General features: G+C 34.5%; 2 protein-coding genes across 3 annotated transcripts; one reads left to right on the top strand and one right to left on the bottom strand.

Moving 5' to 3' along the window:
- Positions 1-615: 615 nt before the first annotated feature.
- LOC120347626 (intraflagellar transport protein 172 homolog) lies at positions 616-10,183 on the top strand. Its single transcript, XM_039417672.2, has 9 exons — positions 616-1,442; positions 1,774-4,084; positions 4,367-4,506; positions 5,108-6,206; positions 6,672-6,911; positions 7,568-7,741; positions 8,247-8,479; positions 9,157-9,341; positions 9,910-10,183. Exons 1-9 carry the CDS (start codon positions 658-660, stop codon positions 10,008-10,010), a joined length of 5,268 nt encoding a protein of 1,755 aa, XP_039273606.2. The 5' UTR covers positions 616-657; the 3' UTR covers positions 10,011-10,183.
- A 1,409-nt stretch (positions 10,184-11,592) lies between these two features.
- On the bottom strand, positions 11,593-27,655 carry LOC120347469 (uncharacterized). Of its 2 annotated transcripts, XM_039417465.2 has the most exons (13): positions 27,122-27,655; positions 26,279-26,519; positions 25,747-25,931; positions 24,952-25,156; positions 22,812-22,973; positions 22,289-22,326; positions 20,746-20,901; positions 18,326-18,408; positions 17,537-17,645; positions 16,614-16,788; positions 15,696-15,857; positions 14,377-14,486; positions 11,593-13,659 (listed from the first exon to the last, which is right to left on the bottom strand). In XM_039417465.2, exons 1-13 carry the CDS (start codon positions 27,254-27,256, stop codon positions 13,495-13,497), a joined length of 1,926 nt encoding a protein of 641 aa, XP_039273399.2. In that variant the 5' UTR covers positions 27,257-27,655; the 3' UTR covers positions 11,593-13,494. The 2 variants fall into 2 exon arrangements, with proteins under 2 accessions (XP_039273399.2, XP_039273400.2); XM_039417466.2 differs by lacking the exon at positions 22,812-22,973 and having other exon boundaries at positions 27,122-27,433.
- Positions 27,656-27,926: the final 271 nt, after the last annotated feature.

Consider the following 27,926-nt stretch of genomic DNA (forward strand, 5'->3'; position numbering starts at 1 on the left):
GGAACGCGGTAGGAAGTGCTGTACAGTGTACAAAACTGCTATGCGTGAGAAAGCCACATGGTCATTCTTTGTGTAGCAAATTTTTGTTCCTTTGAGAAGATCGTAAAAAGAAAAGTTTGACAGATTAAAATTTAAGTTCAATTTAATTTTTTTTTTTTTTGAAGATTTACGTATTCAAGTCGCCACCGATCCTAATAACCAGTATGATTGATCAAAGCTTTCTACATCTTTTCACGACCCACTAAGTTCCCTTTTGCGATTCACCAGTGGGTCGCGACCCATAGTTTGGGAACCGCTGCTCTAAATTAATCGCGGCCATCATGTGAACAAAATTTTCCTTCTGTAAACCGGAATATTTTTCGGATGAATTCAATGATGATGTTTTTAGATTGCGCTTTTTTGTTTACTACGCAACTTCATTTTACTGTATTTTTATCGATATTGAGGGACAACAATGTCCATACGTCCCCAAAAGGAGGGGTGTCTGTTCATCAGCAAAGGGCATTCTCTGAAACAAGACAATGTCGCTCAATTTGAAAAGTGTGCCGTACTGTGTGCCCCAGGTGCCATGTTTAAAAATATATTATATTTAGCCATAAAATTCTTTATAATTTCCTTTTTTTTTTATATAAAAGTATTTTCTAAAATAGTATTAAAATGCAGTTGAAGCATTTAAAACCATTACTTAATGCGCAAGTTGGGGCAGCTAAAATATGTTGTATGGCATGGGCTCCTAATAATGCTAAACTAGCAGTTTGTACTGTGGATCGTGTCATTCTTTTGTATGATGAAAACGGAGAAAGAAGAGACAAATTCTCCACGAAGCCCTTAGATTCAAAATATGGAAAAAAGAGTTATGTTGTAAAAGGAATCGCATTCTCACCATGCTCAAGTAAACTTGCAGTCGGTCAAACTGATAACATCATCTATGTGTATAAGATCGGAGATGAATGGGGCGATAAAAAAGTTATTTGCAATAAATTCGTTCAAACAAGTTCTGTTACTTGTCTCATTTGGCCGATGGATAATGCTATCGTTTTTGGCTTGTCAGAAGGTAAAGTTCGACTTGCTAACACCAGAAATAATAAGTCGTCAACCATTTATGGAATGGAATCCTACACTGTGTCTGTTTGTTGTAATACATCAGGAAAAGGTATAATATCTGGTCATGCAGATGGTACCATTGTTCGTTATTTCTTTGATGATGAAGGTTCTGGAGAGTCTCAAGGAAAGATAATCACCCATCCTTGCCCCCCATATGCCCTAGCTTGGGGTACAAATTCAATTGTTGCTGCCGGGTGCGATAGAAGAGTCATTGTTTATGGCAAAGATGCTCGTGTGATTCAAAATTTTGATTATTCCAGAGACACAACTGAAAAGGAATTCACTGTGGCTTCAACGAGTCCAAGTGGACAGAGTGTCATCTTCGGAAGCTATAATAGGTGAGATATTTTCTGTATTAATATATGTGCAATTATAATGGCAAATATTTTTCCGATGTATGATTGTAGGATAGTATTTTTTTCACTGACATTTTTTTACAGTGCATTGTGGACTCATTCACAACTTGTTCTCGGAATGGCGTGATAATTAGCGAATCTTATTTATTGTAACTATAAGTTCTGGATGGTTTTCTTAAATTATGGAACCTGTTGTTATGATTTCAATACAAAATTTTAAATCTGATCACTGCCTATAATGATATAGCGTTTCTCTCTTTTTTATCATTATCATTTTCTTATCATTTTAATTTTTTATTGTGTTTATTTGCAGATTACGAGTATACAATTGGAGTCCAAGAAGAGCAGCGTGGGATGAGGGAAAACAGAAAGATATTGAGAATCTTTATACGATTACTGCACTTGCTTGGAAAAAAGATGGATCGAAAGTTTGTGCTGGCACGCTGTGTGGAGGAGTTGAATTATTTGATTGCTGTTTGAAGAGAACAATAGTTCGGAATAAGTTTGAAATAACATACGTTGGATTATCGCAAGTTGTCATCAGAAATTTAACTTCAGGAACAAGGGTGGTTTTGAAATCTCACTTTGGCTACGAAGTTGAGGATGTGAAAATTCTTGGCAATGACAGGTATATTGTGGCTCATACTTCTGACACATTACTCCTTGGTGATTTGTTGGAAAATAAGCTGTCTGAGGTATCTTGGCAAGGAACAGGTGGTAACGAGAAGTTTTTCTTTGAAAATGAAAATTGTTGTATGATTTTTAATGCTGGTGAATTGTCTATTGTTGAATATGGTAGTAACGTAGTTCTTGGATCTGTCAGAACTGAATTCATGAATCCACATCTTGTTAGTGTTCGATTAAATGAAAGAAGGCCAACGAAAGGAAGGGGTGAAGCAGACAACAAGAAAATGGCTTATCTTGCAGATGCAAAAACAGTCACTGTGTTGGATTTATTGACTGGCTTTAATGTGGCAACGATTCATCACAGCTCAAAATTGGATTGGTTTGAACTAAACGAAACCGCTCGAAAACTTGTCTTCAGAGACAAAAGGCTTGGTCTTCATCTTTTCGATTTAGAAAGCGAAGCAAAAACTACACTTCTCAATTACTGTTCGTATGTCCAATGGGTACCTCAAAGCGATGTACTTATTGGACAAAATCGAGGAAATCTCTGTGTTTGGTATAACATTGATACACCGGAAAAGCTGAGCATGATTCCTATCAAAGGTGACATCGTAGATATGGAAAGAGATGAAGGCAGCACTATTGTTCTAGTTCAAGAGGGGGTAAATACAATAACATATCCTTTGGACGAGGGACAAATTGAATTTGGTACTGCAATCGACGATGGAGATTATGGAAGAGCGATTGCTTACATCGAATCTCTCCCTCCATCCCCAGAAACTGAAGCTATGTGGAGAACATTAAGTAAGCTTGCCTTGGAGGGAAAACATCTATATATTGCTGAAAGATGTTATGCTGCTCTAGGGAATGTGACAAAAACAAGATATCTGAGAGAAATCAATAAAATGATAGATCGTTATGAAGCAGAAACAGAAAATAATGGTCTTACCTATTTTCCGGTGCAAGCCAAGCTTGCTATACTGAACAAACAATACAAAACGGCAGAACAAATCTATCTTGAAAATGGAGCAGTGGAAGAATGCATTCAGTTTTATAAAAGTATACAAATGTGGAATGAAGCTATCGCTGTTGCAGAAGCCAAAGGTCATCCTGACCTCGACAATTTACGTCAAGAATATTATAAATGGTTGCTCGATACTAATCAAGATGAGGCAGCAGGGGGTTTGAAAGAAAAGCAAGGGGACTGGAACGCGGCAATTTCTTTATATATGAAAGCGGGTCTGCCAGCGAGAGCAGCAAGATTGGCTTATTCAAGATCAGATTTGATGTCGAATCGAAGCTTAATGGAACAAATTGCTTCTGCGTTGTTGAAGTATGACCTACATGAACAAGCAGGAGAGCTTTTTGAAAAAACGGCAAATAATCAAAGAGCACTGGAATGCTACAGAAAAGGCAATGCGTACAGAAAAGCAGTCGAACTTGCGCGACACTCGTTTCCCTCTGATGTGGTTCGTCTTGAGGAGGAATGGGGAGATCATCTTTCATCTCAAAAACAACTCGATGCTGCAATTAACCACTACATTGAAGCCGGAGCAACTGAAAAAGCAGTTGAGGCTGCTATAGGAGCAAGACAATTTCGAAAAGCTATTGTTATTTTGGAAGGACAAGACCCAGCAATGGCTGCGAAATTCTACCACAAGATTGGAAAATATTATGCACAATCACAGGATCAAGCCACAGCAGCTCAGCTTTTCATGAAAGCAGGGTCAAGAAAGGAGGCTGTGGATCTACTTCTAGCATCGGAGAAATGGGAAGAAGCATATGCTCTTGCACAAACATGCATGAAGCCTGAGGAAATTACAATGCTGTATATTAACAGTGCACAACAACAAGAGGCAAAGGGCAAATACAAAGAAGCGGAACGATTATATGTAACTGTGGATGAACCAGATCTGGCTATAACAATGCACAAGAAATTACGAAGATATGATGATATGATTAAACTGGTCGAACAATATCACTCAGACCTATTACAGGTAATTTTCATTTAGTTTGTAACTCTGAAATATTCAGATAATAACTCACACTGATAAGTTAAGAACATGGGTTATAGGTTTAGACAGGGCTATGAAGTCGAGGATGATTTACAATCAATTCCAGCCTCTGATATCGTAATTTAATTAACAGCCGTTATAAATTGTCGGTCAGCGATCAAGGGGCCGCAATTTCAAACTTTGCCATGGGCACCACTTTACAAAGATATGCCACTGAGTACACTGATAATAATTAACACTTAGCTTTTTCTCTTTTTTATGCAGGACACCCATATTCATCTTGCTAAAGAATTAGAAGGAGAGAATTCATTGCGTCGTGCTGAACATCATTATGTTGAAGGTGGTGATTGGAAGGCTGCTGTGAATATGTATCGACAGAAAGATATGTGGGAAGATGCTTACAGGTGCTTGCTTACAATTTATTCAAATTTCGAAAATGGAGATTCAATATCGATAGTTCCTGTGCGATTAGATTTTTGTCAAGCATTAGTCATAGATGTATTTATGGTTTGTGAATAAGACTTCATGTAGCAAAGCCCATACACTGAGGGGCCAGTGGGCTTGAAATTTAGAAATCTAACATGCATTCGTAATTATCATTGTCCCATCATATATCATTGCATGATCAAATGCGGTGTATGTACTCGCAACAGAGCATACTAGCAGGTTCGAGACCCATACTGACCAATTACAATATATGCGAGAGGACTCCTCACTGCTGTAGGGCGGTTTATGTCATAACCACTGTTCGGTTACAGCTTCCTCCACCATTAAGTCAATGCATCTGAAATAAATAACTGGCTAATTAATCAAATACCCAACATCATCAACATCAACTGGTAACTGGACGAGAGACGGTGGTACACCAAATAAGTAAGCCATCTTATCAACTTTCCCCTTCCCGGCATAAAAAAGATATATTATCTTTTCTATTTTGACTTTGAGCACCCAGGACTTAGACTTAGCTTATTTTTTATGATTTCATTTTGATTTCTCATTTTACAGAGTGGCAAAATCTTCTGGAACACCAACTGCACATAAACAAGTAGCTTATCTGTGGGCAAAATCACTTGGAGGAGATTCCGCTGTAAAATTATTGTCTCGGTTTGGTCTATTAGAAGCTGCAATCGATTACGCATCAGAAAATTGTTCTTTTGATTTTGCGTTTGATTTGGCAAAGACTGGAATGAAATCAAAAATGGGTGATATACATCTGAAAAACGCCATGTTTTTGGAAGATGAGGGAAAATTCCCAGAAGCTGAAAGTGAATTTGTCAAAGCAGAGAAACCAAAAGAAGCTGTTCTTATGTACGTACACAACCAAGATTGGGATAATGCTCAGAGAGTTGCACAAAAACACGATCCTGGTTCTGTAAACGATGTATTAATTGGACAAGCTCGCGTTGCTTTCGAAGCAAAAGATTTCCAACGAGCGGAAGCATTTTTACTCCGTGCTCAGCGCGCTGACTTAGCTGTGAAGTATTACAAAGATGCTGGGATGTGGCAAGACGCACTTCGTATTACTAAAGAATATTTGCCAAATAAATTGGCCGCAATGCAAGCCGAATATGATGTTGAGATGGCACACAAAGGTCCAAGTGGCCCTGAAGGCATCATAAAGCAAGCTTTGGATTGGGAAGGACAAGGGGAATACGCACAAGCAATTTCTTGTTATTGTAAAATAACATCAGACATGACAAGCGATATTAGAGTTCTGGAAAAGTGTTGGATGAAAGCTGCAGAACTGGCTCTGAAATTTTTAAACCAAGATAAAGCGGTTAGAGTTGTTGAAATCGTTGGTCCGAGATTAATTCAAATTCAAAAGCAGAGTAAAGCCGCAGAATTGTACATAAATGTTGATCTGATTAAAGAAGCAATTGATGCTCTTATACAAGGAAGGGATTACCAAAAAGCAAAACGTGTGGCAAAGGAATTTGCTCCCCAACTTGAATCTTATGTTGATGACAGATACAAGGACCATCTTAAGCATCAGGGCGACACAAAAACAATGGCGTCGGTTGATGTTGAAACAGCATTAGACATGTATGTTGAAAGAGGACAATGGGATAAATGTATCGAGACAGCAGAGAAAGCTGGATTCAAGGTAATTTAAGTTATCCAAAACAAAAAAGTGAAAATTGTGATTTGGCTGCTGTTGAATGAGAGACATAGTTTGTCTCAAACATTAGGTTTTAAATTCTCAAAACAACAAATATTGAAATGGAAATATTTCTACCACATCGAAAATATTCAATTTTGTATGAATCGAAATCTTCTTTTTGTTTTGTGCATCCCTATTTACGCCTCTCTGAACAAAGCTCTGCATAAGCAATCAAGTAAGGAGCTACTATATATAGTTTGGAAGGTCCATGTTTTTTTGTGATTCGAGCATTCCTTTACACCCTTAGTGAGATGGTGGGCATGAGATTGGAACTCGATATTTTAATAACACAGACAGTTAGGTCTGACAATTAACCACTAGGCGATTGCCACACAAATCTCTTTTTTTATAATACTGTGAAGTTTGCTTTTATGATATGTTAAGATGTCGATGATGTTTACTACTCAGGTTCTACATAAGTATGTTGCGATGTACGCTGCAAATTTGATAAAAGAGAACAGTACATTGGAAGCAATGGAATTGTATGTGCAACATGGAGCTCCAGCTAACCCACAAAATTTTAACATATATAAGCGAGTAGTTCAAGATGTCTTTGCATATCCAGACTCAGGAGCAGAATCATATAAAACATGGGCTAATTTGAGAAATATGTTGTTCAGTTTGTGTAAAAATATGGAATCATCCAATGTAAGTATATCAAAACATAAGACATCAAAGAGGAGATTATATAAAAATCATATACATTCAAAATTCAGTGATATTATATTCCCTTTTTTTTGTTTTATAACGAAAGTTTTGTGGAATAATTTTCTATGCACTTGGTGGAAATTTTGGTGTTTTTCCGTATCAGCTAACAGCAAATTGTTTTGTTTTGAGAATTCATTCTGCATAACTCTCAATATTTTGGGAGGTATTATTCATTTTTTCATCTCGGTTTGATCTAATTGGTAGCTTTGATGATTGAAGGTACATAGCTAAGAAAAATAGGATGAGTTTGATATAAACCGATTTGAGTGTTATTTAAATTATGTACTGGTGTTCATAAAGATTACAAAGTGGTTTAATTACATCATATATAGTTTATTGAGCCGTACAGGTATATTGAATGAGATAAAAAACTCAAACAACACTGAAAAAAATGAAACAAAAAAGGGTTGAGATATATTGAGAACTGACTTTGTATCAAAATTGAAATTATGAAGACTATTATAATGCCATTGGAGTAAACGCTTTGAGTGACTTCATTTTGTGATGCTCCATATCATATTGAACAACAAATTGTTCACAGTGAAAAAGTCATCTACATATTAGTTGTACAACTACTTCATAACTCTATTTTGCAGGAGAATGGTACACCTGATCATCAGGGCTTTGAAACTCAGTTGCAAATAGCACATTATTATTCTGTGAGATCTGCTTGTGGAAATCAAAACACACTTTCAGAAATTGCTGCAAAAATATCAACATCGTTATTGCGATATACAACCTTAATTCCAGCAGATAAAGCATTTTATGAGGTAAGTATAGGCATAATATTGAAGGTTATTCATACAATCTTAAAATATTTGATTTTCGAGTGAGAATTTATTCGATACCATATATATAGTTACGGACTTACCGTATTATCCTCGCATATAGGCCGATCTCGCGTATGAGCCAACCCCCTAAAACAAAGAATTTAGAAAATTTTGCATATAAGCCGACGCTACAAAACCGCAAGCGATCATGTGTATGACAACCAATCGCAGACTGTTATCACTGTCATAACATATCAAGCACTGCTTTGCGTGTTGGAAGGCACAGGGTGTAGCCGGGGGTTCTGAATTTATATTTGTCAAGTTAGGTCAAAACAGCTGGCGGGTCCGGCCAAATGCCAGAAAACGTGTGGTTTCATGAGTCTTGAGGGTCTAAAAATCGTTTCAATCTACAATTCCCCTGGCTACGGTGATAATTAAATTTAAATTGTAACAAGACTTTTTGTATATGTAGGATTTTAAAAATCAGCAATCATATTTATTTTAGGCTGGAGCCTATTGTCGCGCTGTCGAGTGGAACAATATGGCATTTGTGTTTTGGAATCGATACCTTGATTTGTCAGAAGCAATAGAGGAAGGATCATTGGACATGATGGATAATGCTGATTTCCAAGACACCGATGTCCCATTTGAAGTTCCTCTACCTGAAAAACATTTCTTGACTGAGGACAAAAGAGAAGAAGTTCGAGAATGGGTTCTTGCTGTTTCTATGGATCAAAAGTAAGACGTGATAATCAGTTGGGCACAATGATGCCTCTTAAGTCATTTTATGTTTCATATCCAGAGATGTTCAAAACGAATCGAATTTGACATAATAAATTTTTGAATTTAGAACATTTTTATTTAAAAATCAGGGGGAAGGTGGGGTTTGACCCACAAACTACCCCCCTGCGTCACACAAGCATATAATAAATGCAATATCTCAACTGGTAACAAACCCTCAGTTACGTCGTTTTAGATGTGATCAACATGAAGATAATGATTTATGTAATTTTCCACATTAACTTATGAAATCGATAATCTTTATTCAAAAATATTTTCTCAGAATGTATTCGAAATAGTGAAATATTCAATTTTGGCCATCCCTGATCATAACTAATGCTGTAGAAGCTGAAAATGCCGTATACATCCGACTCTTGAGCCAGTTCAAAAACGGCTCTAACTAACCATTGCGACAATTATCAAAAGTATATAAGACTTTGACAAAATTTTTGTGATTATTCTTCTCTGCTTTTTCGCAAATGGTATCTGAACTAGTCGCACAATTTTTTCTCATTACCGGTTACGATTGAATAGCTTAGGCACCGTAACCGCAACTAAGCTTTTCAATCGAACTCTGCCTTTAAGAATCAAAAAAATTGGATGCATTATAAATCTACTATATTCATTTAATACAGAGTGGAACAAGAACTTCCAGTTGACGAACGAGACACGTATGTTGCCAATTTAATCGCACATACCACTAATATGAAATCACTACCATGTATTATATCTGGATATCCAGTGTTGAGAAATAAAGTTGAATTTAAAGTCAAAGGAAAATCAGCAAATGCAGAAGATTGGCAGAAATTTAATATGGCAGGTAAGCTTTTAAAAAGCCGTTTTGCAGAATTTTTATTTTCAACAATTATTTTAGTCCAAAGGGCAGTCAAAGAAAGTCATTTAAAAATTAGCCCAGGTCCTGGCGAGATGGAATTTTGAATCCAAGGTGAAGTTAATTTTGACCACAGAAACGTATAAACACAAAAATTTATTCGTCTGCTGATAATTTATAGTAAACTTGTTATATTTTGAGTTTCTGTATGAGATTTTGAATTGTTTTATCACCATTTATAAGGTGTGAAATTCTGACTGCTGGTAAAATTTTAGACTCCGAAGAGTTTGAAAATACAAGCTAAATTTTGCTTAACATCGATTACTGCCAATAAAAGTCTTATATCTTCAAAGCATCCAAATTTCTACTTCTGCTCTAACGATGAGTTTAAAACAGGGCTTCGATATCAATAACTACTACATGCTAAACTCATACTCACAGCTCGGTCAAAAGAGGAAACGCTCTAACTTTTTGATAAACAAAACTGCATTTAAATGTATAAGCAAGATTGTTATTCAAACAGCATTTATATTAATATGATTTGTTTTATCATCAGCAAAAATATCTCCATCATATGAAATTCACGACGTTCTGACGTTCATTCAACAATACTGTGGGAATGCACCTGCTGTTGCTTCAGCATATGGATACCAGTAAACAACTGAGATGATAAATAGAACATTGGCTGTTTTTGTGAAAGACTGGATTCAAATATTGACAGTTCCATTCGTTTATTATTATCAATGTTGCACGTCTTCAATTGTTCATATATTGTTACTGTGTTTAGTCTATTTTGTTACAAAAATAATATAGATTTATTTAGAGATCTATTTGTTTGGTTGTTGTTTTTAATTATTGGGTGTTCTTGGAATAGAAGAGATTAGAGTGGCCTTTTCTTAACTCAACAGAGTGAATAGTTCCAAATTTTGATAGCCAGTTCATGATAAAGAATTTTCCAATCCTCATGCATTGAGAGAGAGAGATAATAAGTTCTAAATTTACTCAATGCCATGATAATTTCATAAATAATTTGCACCAATTCATTGAAAACGACATGAACCTGCTCAATAGGTATCTGATGTCCATACTGCAAAACTTCTGAGAACTGCAGAAAACAATCTTAAACAGTTCATGTCAAATATACAATGTATGATATACAATGAAATGTACATGTTTATTTTTCAGACCTGTGCCGTTTTTAAATATTCCATATGGGAGATTATTATTTAAAGAATTATTCAAAATATATCATTGATCATTCCCGACATGGTTTATCAAACTGGGCCCTCCACCTTCTTAGGGAGCCACGAACAAAGGCGTTCACTTGGTACCATTCCCCATGACTACATTAGTTTAAAGTTGAACAACTCTTTGTTGAGTAATTCTTTGACTGTGATGCATTGGTTCTCATTTGATAGATTCTTTTTGCCAGAAGTGGTGCATAAAATAACTGATTATACGAAGATAATAGAAGCCAAGCTAGGTATTTTTATTGACAAGCGGGGGCTACAAGAGTTTTTAGGGCCATGAAAGTTTTGAGGGTAATACCTTCTTTCATCGGGGTGTGCAACAGGCGGGCCACAACCTGGTCCGCCAAGCCATTTAGGGTGGCCCTTGTCAACACTTAGATTTTTCCATCAATCTTAAATCTGACAGTCTATGATTAATAATTCGCTCACACAGGTAAAAATACATATTATTTGCTCTTGTCGGCGTTAAATCTTTTGCTGTTTCGCCCAGTGTCTTTTTTCATTGCCAGGCAAAGCAGTATCCTATCCGCAGGATCTTCTCTGGAGGAAAAACTGAACATTTTGTGTGGCCTTGCTAGATGTCTGAAGGTTATATGGCCCATCGATCTACTTAAAAATGTTGCTCACCCCTGTTCTAACAATTTCAGTCTTTCATTGCCATGGAACACATTCTTTATGACTTTTTCGCTTTACTCCTGTACAGATTACACTAGTGGTTGGTTGGTTCCCAAGCTTTTTCGACAAATTGCTCCCTTTGGCTATTTTAGATAGCTTTAATCCTTCCTCACTACGCATAAAAATTCTGTTTCTGCTATTTGTTCAATCTTTAATGGATCCTTATTTAGCTAGTGCCAAACACAACTCGCACTCGGGCGTTGGCACAGTTTGAATATCTTATAAATAATATATCCATGAATTCGTATTACAATAATACTAAATGCAGAAAAAAAATTTTGAACAATAAAATTCAAAAAAGACCAACAAACATCTTTCCCGAACCAGAATATATTTTCAGAAAAACCTCGTTTAGAACAATAAATGACATCTTGCATAAATCGGAACAAGATTGAAAAAATCACACAAGAGATCACAAGAATTAGAGAATAAAAGGAGTGAATTAGGATATCACACATCGAAAATATTTGTCCATGACATATCTGCCAACACCGAAATTACTTTTAACATGCAAGAAAAAATAATAAAAAAATCTATTTTATTTAAGTCAATAATAGAAATCAGATATTCCTGAAGGTAGATCACAAGCCATGATAGTACTAGGATTTTTGCATTTTAAATCTACATGCAATTCAAGAGTCCTACTGCACACTAACACAAACGTATTTCTTGTTACAGAAATACATGTGTTAGTGTGCAGCCAACTCTTGGATTGCACGGGATAGTCATGTTTATTTCTGCTACAGCATCTTCGTATTATACGAATCCACTAACATACAGGAAGGATAGGGAGTTAGTCTCGCGCAACCCAATTCACAAATAAATATACATGCTCGGATACGAAGTGAACCTAGAGAATATTTCACTAAATTGTTGTTCTTTTTGGAGTGTTTGTTGTTCAGAGAATATTTCACTAAATTGTTGTTCTTTTTGGAGTGTTTGTTGTTGTCGTGAAAAAATCCGTTTCTCCGCAACAAATAGACCAATCATTACAAATTTTCAGGACTTTTAAGTAGTAGTTTTTAAAATGCTAATTTATTTTTTCTAATTTTTCACACAGATTCACATCATAGATTATCACTCTTGTCTTTGAATTATTTCCGCATCCTAAGACTCACATATTTAAAAATCTCATAATTATATACAAATAAAATGACAGTGTAGAGAAGCAAAAAATATAAATTTTAAATTTTTAGTATATTTTTGATTTTTTCGTTCAAACGCCAGCCACCACCTTCGAAATATTTATCATATTCAGCCACTGAAATTTTGTTGCATGAAAGCATATCACCTGCGTATCCGGAAAAAAATGACTGAAATTGCATTACATAAAAAAAATAGAATTGCATTCAAAAATCAATGAAGGATTGCCCATATTTCAGAATATATTTTCCACCTACTATTTTCAGTTAATATTGTTCAAAAAACAGGACTTATTTAGGCCAAATGCTTGGTACATAGATACTTTGTATGTAGGTACTCTATAGGTATGGTTACAAATACATTCCTTTTGTAAGTGTTAAAACAAAAAACTGATTTTGATAATTTGTTTACGTCATAAAGATGCATATGCCAGTCTATGGTGACTTAACCATGACAATTAAACGCTTTCTGTTAACCAGCTAGACTTCAAATGGATGACATGCACACAATACACCAATTTGGTAGTACATATGACAAATAGATGGAAAGTCATTCCCACATATGATATAAATAAAAATCAATTAAACAATAGTATTTGCCCATTTGTAAAATACTTTGGTAGTAAGGAGAAAAATCAAAGTAAATAAAAAGATGGCCTGACATTATGACAAATTTACAATTTTTTTACCAGTGACATTTCAAGTTGAGGAACAATTGTTATTAATTTAGCTTTTGAGTGAAGGCACTATGAGGTCAAGTTTGCTCCAAAAAAGATAAGGTAGAACAATATGACAAGACAAGTTCCAGCTGCGCAAACAAAATCTATGAGTAGTGAAAATTGGCCAATCTCAGTTTCATAAATACTGCAAAACTTGTTTTCTCATTGAAAAATGTGGTTGGCAAGACGGTGGTCTGCAAATTATTATTAATAGAGTAGGAAATATTCTCTGTAGGACATAAAGGTCATCAAACTTCGCAAGTTTATTAAAACCTGCAGAAAAGTAGAAAGAAAAAAGCAGCAAAATTTCCTTGTGGCTGACTGAATATTATTACCGTAGTTATTGTCCATGGTGCTATAATTTTGGTGACCTTACATGACCTTCCGTATCTTCTTGATTGTCTTCATCAAAAGTACTTAACGACGTAAATCCATTATCACCCCTTTTCCAAACTAAGTTATAATTATTATGAAGAGTTTTTTGTTTTTTGACCTCATTGTTCAAGGCCGATTCCCCTGCCTGAGAAAGATAAAAAAAAAATATATATAAAGACACTAAATAACCTATATTCTATGTACTATGTATGTGTACTATATTCTATGTATGTATTCACATTTCACAGTACACTACTGGTACCGCAGTGTTCACGACCTCGCCTGAACACCAGGCATGAGTTTGCAAGATCAAAACGAAGACAGTCGTCATAATGTCATAAAAATGTGGAGAAGGTCGTCATGGTGTAATCAAAACATGTTCCCATGAATAAAAATGAAACAGTGGACATTTGGATGGAATATCATATCTTACAAGAAATTTACGAACAAATAAAAAAAAAAGCCTTCTTAGTGACAACAACAATCTCTAATCACTGTAAATGTTAAAGCAATTGGTTCAGTTATTACGACAGCTACGTCATATATCGGTCTGCAGATTCTAATAAATTTATGAGCATTTTTTGTTTTTATGCATTAAAAGTGAGGTCGTTCGAGAACCAAAAAGAAATTTTTAGTTGTTGTAATTAGCCCGTGGGCCGCAGTTTGCCAACCTCTGAAATAGTGTTTTTATATCTTCCAGAATAAAAGTACAGTTTCTAAAATTTGCCATAAGCCACATTAAAATTTTTAAATCAAATTTTAGAAATGATAACAGAAATTTAGAATGTTAATTCTTTGGATTAGGAACTTCCCAATTTGCTATAACTTAGATAGATGAATTTAGAATCAAAATAGAACTCACCACAAGTTCAAGTAACATATCTCGAAACTTCTCTCCTTCTTCTGTACTTAATGTAATAACGTCACCCAATTTATCATGGCTTGTAACGACTCTGATTTCAATATGATTATCTGAAAAAAAAAATTAGATTGAAGATAGAAGGAACCCAAAACAAATTGACTGAAAAAGGAAAACCCATGATGTTATAAATAACAATACTGAACCGGAAAGATTCAAATACCCCGAAAAATAATTGCTCAAATAAAGTGACTGTCTTGTTTGGAGCAAGGATGTGAGAGGGAACATAATGAAAACGTACTTGAACACACTTGAAAATGATATTTTTTGGACCAGATAATAAAAATTTCAATGGAAATCGAATTAACAAAAACTAACAACTTTATCAGTTCAATATCATATAAATATAAATGTATGGATTCTATGTCCATGTAATAACAACATAAATCAGCGGTTCCCAAACTATGGGTCGCACCCACTGGTGGGTCGCCAAAGGAATCTTAGTGGGTCGTGAAAAGATGTGGAAAGCTTCGATTAATTATACTGGGTATTAGGATCGGTGCTGACTCGAATACGTAAATCTTCAAAAAATAAAAATAAAATTGAATTTAAATTCTAATCTCTGAAAGTTTCCTTTTCACGAACTTCTCAGAGGAACAAAATTTGCTACACAAAGAATGACCATGTGAATTTTCACGCATAGCAGTTTTGTACACTGTACAGCACTTCTTACAGTGTTTCCCCGAAATTTAGACAGGATTTAGATTTATTTTGAAGAATAACACTAGTTTTCTGTGGAAGAGACCTTTTGGGTTCTTTATCAAAAATATAATTTCATTGTAGAAAATCACGAGATTTTTTAATGAACATAATCATTTTAAAAATTCGAATTAGATCTTTTTTTCAAGCCAGGTTTATTTTCGAGGAAACACGGTAGTTTTGCGATGATTAGCCATTGCTGTGTTCTGTGTAATGTCAATTTGTTTCCTCCATCAATGTTTTATTAAGTTATTAAAGGTAAATGGGTCGCCATAAGCTGTGGTAATAAATAGTAGGTCGCAACTCTAAAAAGTTTGGGAACCACTGTACATGGATAAATCAAATAGATTACAATATAATATTTATGAATTTCTCATAATTTAAATTAAAAATACTCATATAATTACTGAAAAATTTCTATTTCGGAAATTTCCATTTATGGAAAATTTTTTCCAGGAAGTATTCAATTCAAACCAAATTCAACCCTAGCCTCCACAAAAAAATTTTTTGATAGATATTTTTCGAACACCCACGCATGTGGATAGTGATAAATTTTGAGATACCTTCAGATTCAAAGCCAGCCTCTTCAAGGCTTTTTCCTATATCTTCTTCAAGTTTCTTCCATGAAGGATCAATATCTTCATCTGTTTCGCTCGCTTTCTCAAGATCATCCAAGTTGATTTTATGAATTTTCAAATGAACTGAAGGCTTTTTCTTCGGTGTATCTGTTAAAGCAAATATATATATCTTGTGAGCAGCCAGGATTTTTTAAAAGGGGGGTTCAAATAGAAAATACCCATACAACAGATTTTAAAGTAGTTGCCGCAATTACGCCACTCCTCTAAAAAAGAGTTTTTCAGTGATTTCACTTTTGCATATTGAAAAAAGAACTGTGCACATTGATACAGATTACGTGAATGGTATCAAAGAGTTGATATGTAATTATACTTTATAGAAATCATCATAGATCATACCAATGTGAGTACGTCGTAATACCCAGTGTTGGGGAGGCATGCGACTCTACTCGAGCCGCCATGGGATTGCTGTTTATCAGAGATTCTCCGAATCTTGAAGTAAAAATCCTACTACAATCAGTAATTCGTAGCTTATTTTCCCACCATACAGAAAATACACTTCGTACACACAATGGCATTTCAGGGTGAAGGGAGTAAAAACTAATATTGGCTATCAAGCAGTGACACCTGTGATAAGCCTAACTGTAATTACCGTAAGGCCTACTAGCATAAACAGAGAAAATCGAACAGTAAATTTTGACAAAAGTTTGCATATTACCGGTAAGTATGTTGAGGCGATTGTATATTCCCAGAAAACGACACTTAGCACTGGCTAGTGGAGTAACCATGGGAACTGCAGCACAGAGTCCGTACAGTAACAAATACAACCAGCGCAAAAGCGACAAAATTTGTCCACATGAAACCCTCCTTAATTGTCTGATCAGAATGTTTAGCAAAAGTTAATACCTGATTGCTCTTCTTTTTCTTTCTCTGAATCTAAACCAACCGGCATATTTTCAACCTCTCGCATTAACTGATTAGTGAGGGAATCTGCCATTGTTTTTTCAATATGATCCAAATCAAATTGTGATTGCCAAGCATCTTCCAATGCACCAACAAAAGTTGAAACATATTTCTCTATCTTGAAATAAAAAAATAGTAAACAAATTTAGCATCAAAAATTAGACGAGAATATCGGTCAGAGACCGAAGACTTATCGATCGAAAGTTAAGGGATCCCCCAAAACAACGCTCTTACTCCATAGTGACACCTTCTGTCCCATTACTAATTAATTAATAACTCGCTAATTATACGACATAATTGGCCCAAAATCAATAGGCTTCTGGTCCAAGATAAGATGAATGCACATGCAAAATCTGGAGCAGATTCAAACTCGCTTTCGTGAGATATCGCGTGCACTTAACAGACAACAGACAGACAAATACCTATCAACATACTTACCGATTAAAATCGATAAGTAATAAACTTAGTTTGAATTTTGATTTTGATAAAATTTGTTGTACTATTTCATTTATGATCTTCAACCAAGTATACTCTATATTTAGGATATTGAGATATTGATTAGAAAATGCTGTAATCTTTCTATAACTTAACCTAATCTATAACTTTCACTTTTATCGTTATAGGAAATTATCACTATAACATTGTTGTCTGCTAGCACAACCATGACATCATAATTTTGAATCATTGTTCCACATAGCACTTCCTTATTCTTTGTTACATTATAGTTATTTATGGATTTTGTCGATCTGCAATAACCCTGTTTTGATTTGTTTGATTGATTGTTTTACAGGAAGCAAATATGTGTTGAACTTGGGTGCATTTGATCTGAAGCTTAAAAAAAGCTTGAAATAGTAATTCAGCTATACCTTTCTTGCTACATCAGCTGTTGGTAAATGTTGATTCTTTTTTAATAAATCCGCAACATTCATCACAAGTAGTTTTTGTTTGAAGGCATCCAGACTTCGTAATCTGTCTCTGAAAAATGATAGAAGAATGAATCAATGTAAAAGTTTAATATATATTCTTGTAAGTTCAAAGTAGTAGGAGTACGAGTGGAATTTTCTTATTTATCCCAGGGTGAAGCAATTCAATAAGACTGCTAAAGCATATGGTGATACACAGCCTCTTACCCCGTTACCAGTCCATGTAGGGTATGGGAAAACTTTACCAGTTATTTGTTCCAGATGCATGGACTTGATGGTGAAAGAAGCTATAACGAACAAGCGTTTGCATGAACCAACTGACAAGAAGAACGCAGTATTCTTTTGCACGTAATCATACTCTGTGGAATTCAAATCAACCCATGGTAATAGATTAGCTTTCAGCATGATATGCCAACCACAGAGCCAATTGCTTGCAAAATGTTAGATATAGTTTACAGTAAAAATGTATACACTTGCATTGTAGATATGCAATGATATAAATTTACATTGCAAACAATTATGAACCAGAATAAATGAATAGTAATATTAATATTACAATATTTGAATATGCGAATGAACGAATATACTATGTTATTATGAAAGAAAAAACATTTGAAAAAAAATTGTATCAATACTTTCGGGAAGTTAACAAACGATGAGTCCATTTATTTTTCCATTTCCTCATTAAAACATTTTTTTCATATACATCATATACACATAAATTCCACTTACTCCACTACAAATCTTTCAATAAGTTTGATTGCTTCAGCTTCAAAAGGTTTTCTATTTGCTTTATTGGTTTCTTTGGACTTTGACTGAAATATTTTAATTCACGTAAACAATATGGAGAAAAACGCAGATTCTGTCCAATGAAAATAATACGGTAATATGAATAGCACATACAATAAAAATTGGTTATATTCAATTTAGTAAATTTTTGATTTTAGGAAAAATTTAGAATATCCCAATTTGAAAATGTCTTTTTAAGATTTAATATCTTATGATAAATAAAAAATTAGTAAACTTCTCTGACAGAATAAAATAGCAAATACTAATGAAAACAAACTTTATCTCAATTATTCTGTATATCCAAATTACCGTAAATCGATGAATTTACAGTTGTCTGTCTTGGTGAATTTCTCTTGTTAAACTCCACAAAGCCATTTTAGAATATGTTCAATATCTCATATTCAAAAAGACTATTTTTATTTATTTGAAATACTGATTGGTTCGGTTTTGGACATTTCTGACATTTATATATAATATGAATAGTGAATACCATATATATATATATATGTTGGCAGTTTCATATATTCTCTAGTGCATAGGTTCTCAAAGTGCTCCGTACGGAGCCCCAGGGCTCCGCGAGAGAAACCCAGGGGCTCCGCGAGCTATTCGATTACTTTTCAAAATACTGACTAATTTTGTAATTGTTCAAAGAAGCAATAACAGCTTTGATATAATCTAACAACAATATAGCCTCGAAATACGGCAAAGAGACGGAGTAAAAAAAATGACATTATCTGTAAGCAGGAGCACAGCCAGGATTCTTAAGAGGGAGGTGGTTCAATTTCCGCGCAACATTCACGATTAAAAAACGGATGACGAGATTTCTGTTGCGTAAAATATTCAATCCATGACCGATGCGAGCATTTAAAGTGTCTCGTCGTTAAAATGTAATTGTGCTCATCTTTACTCACCTTTGATTCGAGATTACTATTAGGATTACTAAAATGAAAGAATACCATTCTAATAACATAAAATATGTGATAAACTGTCAACTATAAATAAATTGGAGTCGTATATTTGCGATCTTGGGATTTGTCAAACTTGATTTGTTCTTCCGCACTTGAGATTATTATTAAGCAAGATATCGCCGTTTAAAAAATCACAATGTCTGGGCAAAATACGAACAGCTAAAATTTATTATATTGCACACGGCTACGTCGATAGTTTCAGAATGAAAAAAGGTACATCGCGGATCGCGCTCACAATTGATTGCGTGCGGCTCCGTCGGCAGTTTCAAAATGGGTAAAAAAGGTACATCGCACGCACAATTGACGCACGCACAATTGACGATTTCGCATTTACTACGATGAAAATCTAACATAACAGCAAATTTTGTGATTTACTATGTCTACAAAAGCGTTTTCAATCTGAGGTGAGTCTGCTGAAACCAAACGTGTGATCTTCCATTTTAAGTTTTAATATTTTGGTGCCGCTTTTCAATCAAGAAATTTGAGTTGCGGATCTACCTCTTCATTAGTTATTATTTTCAGCAGTTCGTCGCCGATGACTATAAAATGGTAACATATTTTTCACATTGAACTCATAATTCCCCACGAGAACAAAAATGCAATTTACGTCGTCATTGTGTAACAATACATGTATATATATACCAGGGAAATTTTTGATTTACGGAGAATAAACACCGGCGTAAAGATTGTAGGTTCAAATACACGCCGCCATGCTGAGGAAAAAATCGGCGATTTTAACAAAATGCAATCGCGCACATTATTAGCGGCCTTTTAAGTCTTCCAAAAATGTCAAAAGGGAATAGATTCGAACCCGAATTTATTAGTATGTTTGTCAAGTGTCAAATTTACAGCTTTAGTATATATAATTTATGTTTGAAATTTAGATATATTTATGACTTGTATTAACTCTAATAAAAAAGGTTCAGCATTTAAATTGAGTAAAGTACTTTTAACTTGCTCAAGAATATTAATCTGAAAGTTACAATTTTAACATTTATTTCGGGGCTCCGTGAATAATAGTCAACAATTTCAAGGGCTCCGCGACACCAAAAGTTTGAGAACCCCTGCTCTAGTGGAACAATTTGTCTGACAACTCAAAATCTCTAATTTTTAAATAAAAATGTTCTAAATTGTTCCTAAATCAAATATTTATTATATTGAATATAACTAATCTACAATGTATTTGATTCGTTCTGGACATCACTGCTGAGGGCCCAGCACGAGAATCCATCCTAGACATTGTACGATATTTACTCACATGTAATTCAAGGGATATTTTGTGATACAATTAGACATATTATTTCATGTTGCATATCAGTTGAGCAAAAAACATTTATTTTATGGAGAAATCACACTTTAGTGTTAGGAAGTTCAACTTTATGAAGCAATACTCACAAAATCGGGAAACATTGGTTTCTTGTCAGACGTTGGTTTTTGATTTTTTGTTGATGGTAACAGTGAATCAACTAAACTTTTCATTTGACCATAAAACAATTGCTCAAGACCATCTCCCTTCACAGGCTTTTCATCTTTCTGTTCAAAAGCCTCCTCCTGTAGAATAACGATATTCGAATTGGTTTGGATGTTAATATTGATACGGAGGAGAAAAACATCGATAAATTGGCTTATTCATATGATGATTCGTGTATTGGTCTATTTGCCAGTCGATATTGGGAATGGAATAGTTGACCAGTTATTCATTCCTGATGCATAGAGTTGGTGGTGGGCGAAGGCGTAGCTGACCACCAGTTATGTGTGGACCACCCCACCATGGCAAGGTGTTCAGCGATTCTCTTGCTCACACAAAATCCCCTGGAACTCCAACATGTGAACCTGTGCAGGGTATTCGGAGGTATAATGACAAGAGAGGTACCAAGATTGAAAAGGATGTGCAACCAGCACATTGCTCGACGATGGGGCGCATTGTGCTGAGCAATGGGAATACGCTTGCCACAGCTCCTAAGATTAACCTGCGTGAGTTCGCATCCTGTGGTGGATAATTATGTGCGCGAGAGGATTGCAGGACTCCTCGCTGCCATAGGGTGGTTCATGTAAGTGATGGCCGATTACGTTTCCACCACGCATCTGAAAAAAAATAACCGGCTAACAAATCACCAAACCTGGCATGAATTGGCAACCAGATGAGCAGCAGTGGCTCACCATATGCATTAATTAAGCAGTCTTATTGATATTCTCCCTCCTCCGGGATAAATATGTAAATCCTATACTAAGATCATAGCAACACTAAACCTACCCAAGACTATACAGCAGGGGTCACCAATCTTTACGAAGCAGCGGGCTACTTTCTGGGTACCGATTAAGCTAAGTGGGTCTTGCAGATGTTCATCGGTGAGGCGTGTTCAGTGTTTGTTCTTGATGAAGTTCATATAATAAAAGGCTGATTCGCAAAGATAGGTTGAACCAAACAAGCTTGCCTACCATCGAAGCTGCTGTTCATGCACCACAGCACTTTCTGTGTCAACTAGCACCCTAAAGTGTGACAGGCCCTGATTGGCTTTGAGGTGGAGGTTATTTAGCAGTGTCACAACTTTGGGCTCCGTCTGTCCACCATCAAGGCTGAACGTTGCTCAACAATACTTATCACGCATGACTCCAGCTGACCCAGCGTGTGTGATGTCATAATTGGAATGACCAGTGACATTACCTATGTCACATATATAAAAGGTTGACCGGTGCAATAATTAATATATTGTCATTTACATTTCTCATATAATGTTTAAACAAGAATAAAATTAATAAATATAGCTTACTGATAAGTGCCATTATTTGAGTTATTTCAAAAAAGGCCTGCGGGCGACTCATATGGTCCTTGCGAGCGACTTGGTGCCCACAACAGGTTGGTGACCCCTGCTATACACCCACTACAGATGACACTACCTACGAACAACAAATAAGTATCAAGCATGACTGTACAAACCTTTTGTTGTTGCAACAATGCTGCCCTTGCTTCCGCAGCTGAAAACGAATAATACCAAAATATTAATGTGTTCCTGTACTTTGAGTCAGTCTTTGACTTTACGAATTAAACTTGAAAATATTGCTTAGACATTGAACTACGGTAAATACTGAAATATGACTCGAAAAAAATGTTCTTACTGGCTCATATATGATTATTTAAAGCGACAATTATTTTATGTAAAATCATGAAAATAGGTTCATATTTTAGGTCAACTTAATAGCAAAATTGTGTCATATTTCTATTTTTAGTGATGGCATTCACCTAATGTTTACAGTAAACACATGAACAATAAAACTGTTTGAACTTAACGACATAACGCTGACCACTAAATCAAGCTCACAATATTGGTTAAGCATTGCGTAGGAATAGAGAGTCGCTACTAACTGCATTCTATTCTTACTAAGATTGCTTGCTACATTGGCTCCATAGCTAACAATATCCTGTTCCTTTTACATCTCTTCCTTCATATATACAATCCTACCTTGTTTTCCCAATTGTTTGAAAACAGGTTTTAAACCAGGATATGGGAAAGGATGTTGTTTCATCAGTTTAGGATATTCGAAGTTGAAAAACTCATAGGCTTCGCTAGCCAAACGTCGGGCAGCAGCTCGTTTGAATATTTCTTTCCTGTTCTGTTTTTTAGCTGAAACATTAGATACACAATAGAAGTGTACAATTGGTTATAAATCGCATTACATCGATGAAGGATAATCGGTGCCGCACTAAATCACAATCCCCATGAACTAATGCTGAGTGAATTGTTTAAAGTAGCGCAATAAAAAGATTGAATAAAGCTGGAAAAATCAAACTGCTATATGCAAAAGAATCAATGGAGGTAATGTAGGAGAAGAGAATTGAAGATGAGAATGAGATATTCAGAAAGAATACAAGATGATTATCACCGATTCAGAAACAATAGTAAAATGGTTTTAAAACCTAGCAAGTAAGCCAAAAAGAGAACAGAAGTAAAAAAGCCAAATTGATTCATTTATCATCGAAGAGTTCACCAAATAAAATTTGTTAAAACCCACTCACGTTCTACCAGTACCCAAACAGCATATTTTATTCATTAAATAAAGCTTATATCTCATAACTAAACTGACAAGATACTCAACTTCACCTCAACATTCATTTTATTAGCTTGAGTGAGTAACTAATGTCAATGTGCAAAACCATCTGTTAACAAAGCATGCTGATAAGGCAACATCTTACAACAGTACAAAATGTGTTAGCTCAACGACCAAAATGCAGAAAAGCAGAAAACAGCTTCCAAATATCTCAAATAAAATAATTCAACAGTTAGCGTCCTACATAATTGAGTATATAACTGAATCTAAAAACTTGATTTATTTACTGAAACTCACCACAGCCAAACAGCCATTGAGATTATTGAAATGACAACAACGAAAAATTAGTAAATTCCTATGTAAATTTCATGGTTACTAGTTCTGATCCGATAACAAAGTGAATAAAATGAAGATGTTATGATTCATAACAATGTAAAACAACCAGAAGAAAATTGTTATTAACTTCTGCAAGGTAGTAATTATTAATATTATAACACCACCCCGTTATCGCACCAATTGGATGTACCATAAATAACTTTGAATTATGGAAAAGATTAAAGAAATTTCACAGTAACAGAGTAACAAAACAAGAAATTCACTGATAATTTTCTTTTGATTTATAAATAAAATTATTAAGTAAATTACAATATTTTTTTTACACAAGTACGAAATAATCAAATTCTTAATTAAAAAATGATGAAATCTGTTATACCCACAAAATTGAAAATTGAAATTTTAAAATAAAATGGCTTTTTGGTTGTCTAAACATAGTGTATTGACATTCAGACTCGACCACTTTTTTGTTTAATTTTGAAATGAAAATTAGAGTTCATGCATTTTTTTGTGATAAATTGCCCACTCAAATTTTTATTTCAACGAATTCTTATTCAAATGAATCATTATTGAAAACAGATTCATCATCCAACAGTAAATGCAATGACAAAATACACATATTTGAATATGGTTTGAAATCAGGGTAATTATGAGCTAGGCTGCTAGGTTCATAATAAAAGCCAAGAAATTGATTATTTAAATTTTGATTCTATTCTGTTATTTATTACAAAAATAATAGTGAGCTTTTGGGGCTGGAGAACTAGTTTGGAATCACAATGTTTCACGATTATTCAAATTAGTCAAAACTATGATAAAAGGGTTCTAAATTTTAAAATTAAACTTTTTAAATATATACGAATTCAATAACCTAACACTTTTAAATCAACTTAGAATTTAAATTTAAAAAATATAAGCTAAAAAGAATAGATTTTAATATTCATAAGTAGTATTAGAAACTACAAGGTTGTACTTTATTAATATGATATAATATAGGACGTGCATAAAGTCTTGAAATTTTTTAAAATTGCAAGGGGAATTAATCGATACCATAATATTGTTTTCACCCTTACCGATGCATTGAAGAGGTAAAAATCACTGATTAATAAACAACAAACCTGGTTAAGAATCAAGATTTGTTGAGAACTGACTTTATAAAAAAATCGAAATTGTATAAGTAAATCATGGACACCCTGATGTATATTTAGCCTGTAGTATATTTACCTTGTTCCATTTCCTTAAATTTGGCAAAATCATCCGGAGCAAGCACAGGTCTGCAAACTATTTCTACAGGTTTTGGATTTTTCAGTGGTTTAGTATTAGGATGGGAACAAATGTAGGGTGTGTGAACAGTAATAATATAACTGCATGTTGACGGCTCGTCCACTCTGGCTATGTATGTTTCTGGTGATGAATCGTCGCACACATACTAGAAATAGAGAAAACTCATTTTCTAAAATCTTATTAGTCACTGATTTCGTTTACAAAATGAAAAATAATTTTCGCCGATTCAATCTCCAAGTTCAATCAAATAGAAAAATTGTACAATATTGAATCTCGATGAATCGTCACACAGATACTAGAACAAGAGAAAACTCGTTTTCTGAGATCTTATTAGTTAGTACAGGATACTGTTACAAGCTGGAAAACAGAAGAACATTCAATCTAAGTTTAATCAAATAAAAAATCGGCACAAAATTGGATGTTATTTTTGCTTTTTAATGTTTCATAAAATCTTAATGGTAAATACCAGTTATATCGTGGATAAGAAACACGAATTTAAACCAAAATGTATCATTGATTTATTTGTTAGATTATAAAAATGAAGATTTTTTTAATTCAAATTTTATCACTAATTTAAAGAGTGACAACAGAAGCAAAACTCAAATGCTATATCTATAATCTGAACATTCACAATCAATGGAATCATATTGATAACAAATCAACTTCAATCCGAAACGATGAGAAAAAAGGCATAGTAAATAAAAAGAATAATTATAACATTAAAAAATATGTTACCCTGATTTCAGTATCCCGTTTATGATCAATGATATCACAAGAAGTTCCATTCACATAAGATTGACTATGGTATCTATTTAATCTATGTCTTCTGAATTTTGTTGCTTCTTCTGCAATCTCCCTATTCCAATCAAAATCAGCTTCATAGTATCCAAGAAAAGTAATATCACCTTTGGGTGTATCACCTAAACATGTTAATGTAAATAAAATGTATTTAAAATGTTGCAACCAAATGCTGACATTCTCCAAATTAGTGAGCCTTAATGGTATATGATAGCATCTGGTTACAGTCAGATTACACCAGGTCATTCTTAGTGGATTAGAGAAAGAAACAAAAATATTTGAAAATTAAGGATATCTAGGTTTAAAAAATATTGACAGGATAGCTTAATTGAGAAAGCTTTTCATTAATGTAATCCCAAGGAATAAGACAACAACGGTGGTATTGTACACCCCAAGACCCAATGCAAGATTTCAAAGTTTTCAGTGTTGAAACAAATATTGAAATGAACGAAAACCATGCAAAAATAACCTTCTGAGTGATACTGCTTCACATATTTCCCATAGCAAAATTCATAAGTCCACCACCCAACAACCGTTTTCAAGCATGACTCCCTTTTCATTGGCTCAAGAAGAGATGATAGTGGTGTTGTTTTGGAAATTTTTTCTTCATCTTTTTCTTCATTACTTTGAGCGAGAAAAGGAAGTTTACAATAATAGTTTTGACCATGGCGTGATGCAAGCTTCAATCCTTCCGCTGACTGTTTCGGCAACTAAAAATTAACAAAGGTTAAGATATTATTTCATATATTTCAGAAACTGTTAACTTTCTCTCTCTTAACGGCTTGTTCAGAGTAAATGCATGAAAACGTTGCATATAAAATATACATAGTTGTGCATAGAAGGAAGGATAAATCGTATGTAGAACACCCCAAAATTTTATTTCTGTGTAGACTAATGGACTTTTTAAAATAACAATTCCTATATCAAGATACAGCCATATACTTAATTGATATATGTAAAAATAGGTGACCGTACATTTGAACCCATGTACATTTGAACCCATGCGTATATCCACGGGTTCAATCTATATGCGGGTGCTAAAACCCATGGGTTAGTATGGGTTAACTATCCGTGAAACAAAAAAAATTCTATAGGTGCAATAGCATACAGGTGCAATGGTCATGGGTTCAAATGTACGTGGGTTCAAATGTAATGGAACCGTAAAAATATATTTAAAATACCATACCAATGGAAGGATCTCAAAATAGCTGAAGTGCCTTATTGTTCTGTTGCTATAATGCCATAAATTACTGTAATACAACTTTGAACAATTGCTAAACTTGTAAACAATACAATACTGCAAAATACTCACTTCCAATTCATTCATTGGTCCGCTTATTATATCCAAGGCATATTTCGAATTTGTCAGTTCTTCAATATTAAGAAATCCATTGCAAATTGAGAAAAATGAAAGAAAAACACAGGATAATACCTCCCAGTCTACCATTTTGCATTAGTAAATAGTCTTGATTTTCAATCAATCATTTATTTTGGTTCTCTGACATAAACAATACAAAAAGTAAACAGACAAACAAAATGCAGAGATACCTGGGAGACGGATTTTAAATACACTAATAGATTTTCCAGCAGTCAGACAGAGAGTATATTCTGATATTGATGACAACCACAGGATCCGGTCTTATACTTATAAGTTACCGGTACCGTAGCTCCATAAGATACGGTACTCAGTGCTACCGGTACACTTTTTGTGGGTTGGACTACAGACCTGAAGTTATTGAATAAACAAATGATCAAAAAATGCAAAAAGGTCAACCTGTTAATCCTAAGTTACATGCATAAAATTTCGGCTAGTCAAATGTCCGTACCTCACAACAGACAGGCAAAACAACAACAATACGTAGGCTACTGCGACAGGGACACGTAATGTTAATACATTTATGTGCTGCCGACATCTGCACGTCTTGCATTTCAATTTTCAATAAGTCTTTGGCGACATTTGTCGAGTACCTACAAGTAAAATGTTCAATAACATAAAATACTGGAAATGTGTGAAATTTTCTCTCGATGCCTTTATATACTATTTACGCGATGGTACAATAGGTAAATGCAGAAACGCACATCGTTTATTCATTAAAATAACGTTGGTCGGCCACCTT

This window comes from Styela clava, chromosome 11 (assembly GCF_964204865.1).
Source record: "Styela clava chromosome 11, kaStyClav1.hap1.2, whole genome shotgun sequence".
Lineage (NCBI taxonomy): Eukaryota > Metazoa > Chordata > Ascidiacea > Stolidobranchia > Styelidae > Styela > Styela clava.

Coding starts and splice junctions, on each gene's coding strand:
- LOC120347626 (XM_039417672.2), top strand. CDS start 658: ATGCAGTTGAAGCATTTAAAACCATTACTTAATGCGCAAGTTGGGGCA. Junction 1,443..1,773: donor ATCTTCGGAAGCTATAATAG/GTGAGATATTTT, acceptor GTTTATTTGCAG/ATTACGAGTATACAATTGGA. Junction 6,912..7,567: donor AAAATATGGAATCATCCAAT/GTAAGTATATCA, acceptor TCTATTTTGCAG/GAGAATGGTACACCTGATCA.
- LOC120347469 (XM_039417465.2), bottom strand. CDS start 27,256: ATGGTAGACTGGGAGGTATTATCCTGTGTTTTTCTTTCATTTTTCTCA. Junction 25,157..25,746: donor AACGGGATACTGAAATCAGG/GTAACATATTTT, acceptor CTCTATTTCTAG/TATGTGTGCGACGATTCATC. Junction 14,487..15,695: donor GGCTGGCTTTGAATCTGAAG/GTATCTCAAAAT, acceptor TTTTTTTTTCAG/ATAATCATATTGAAATCAGA.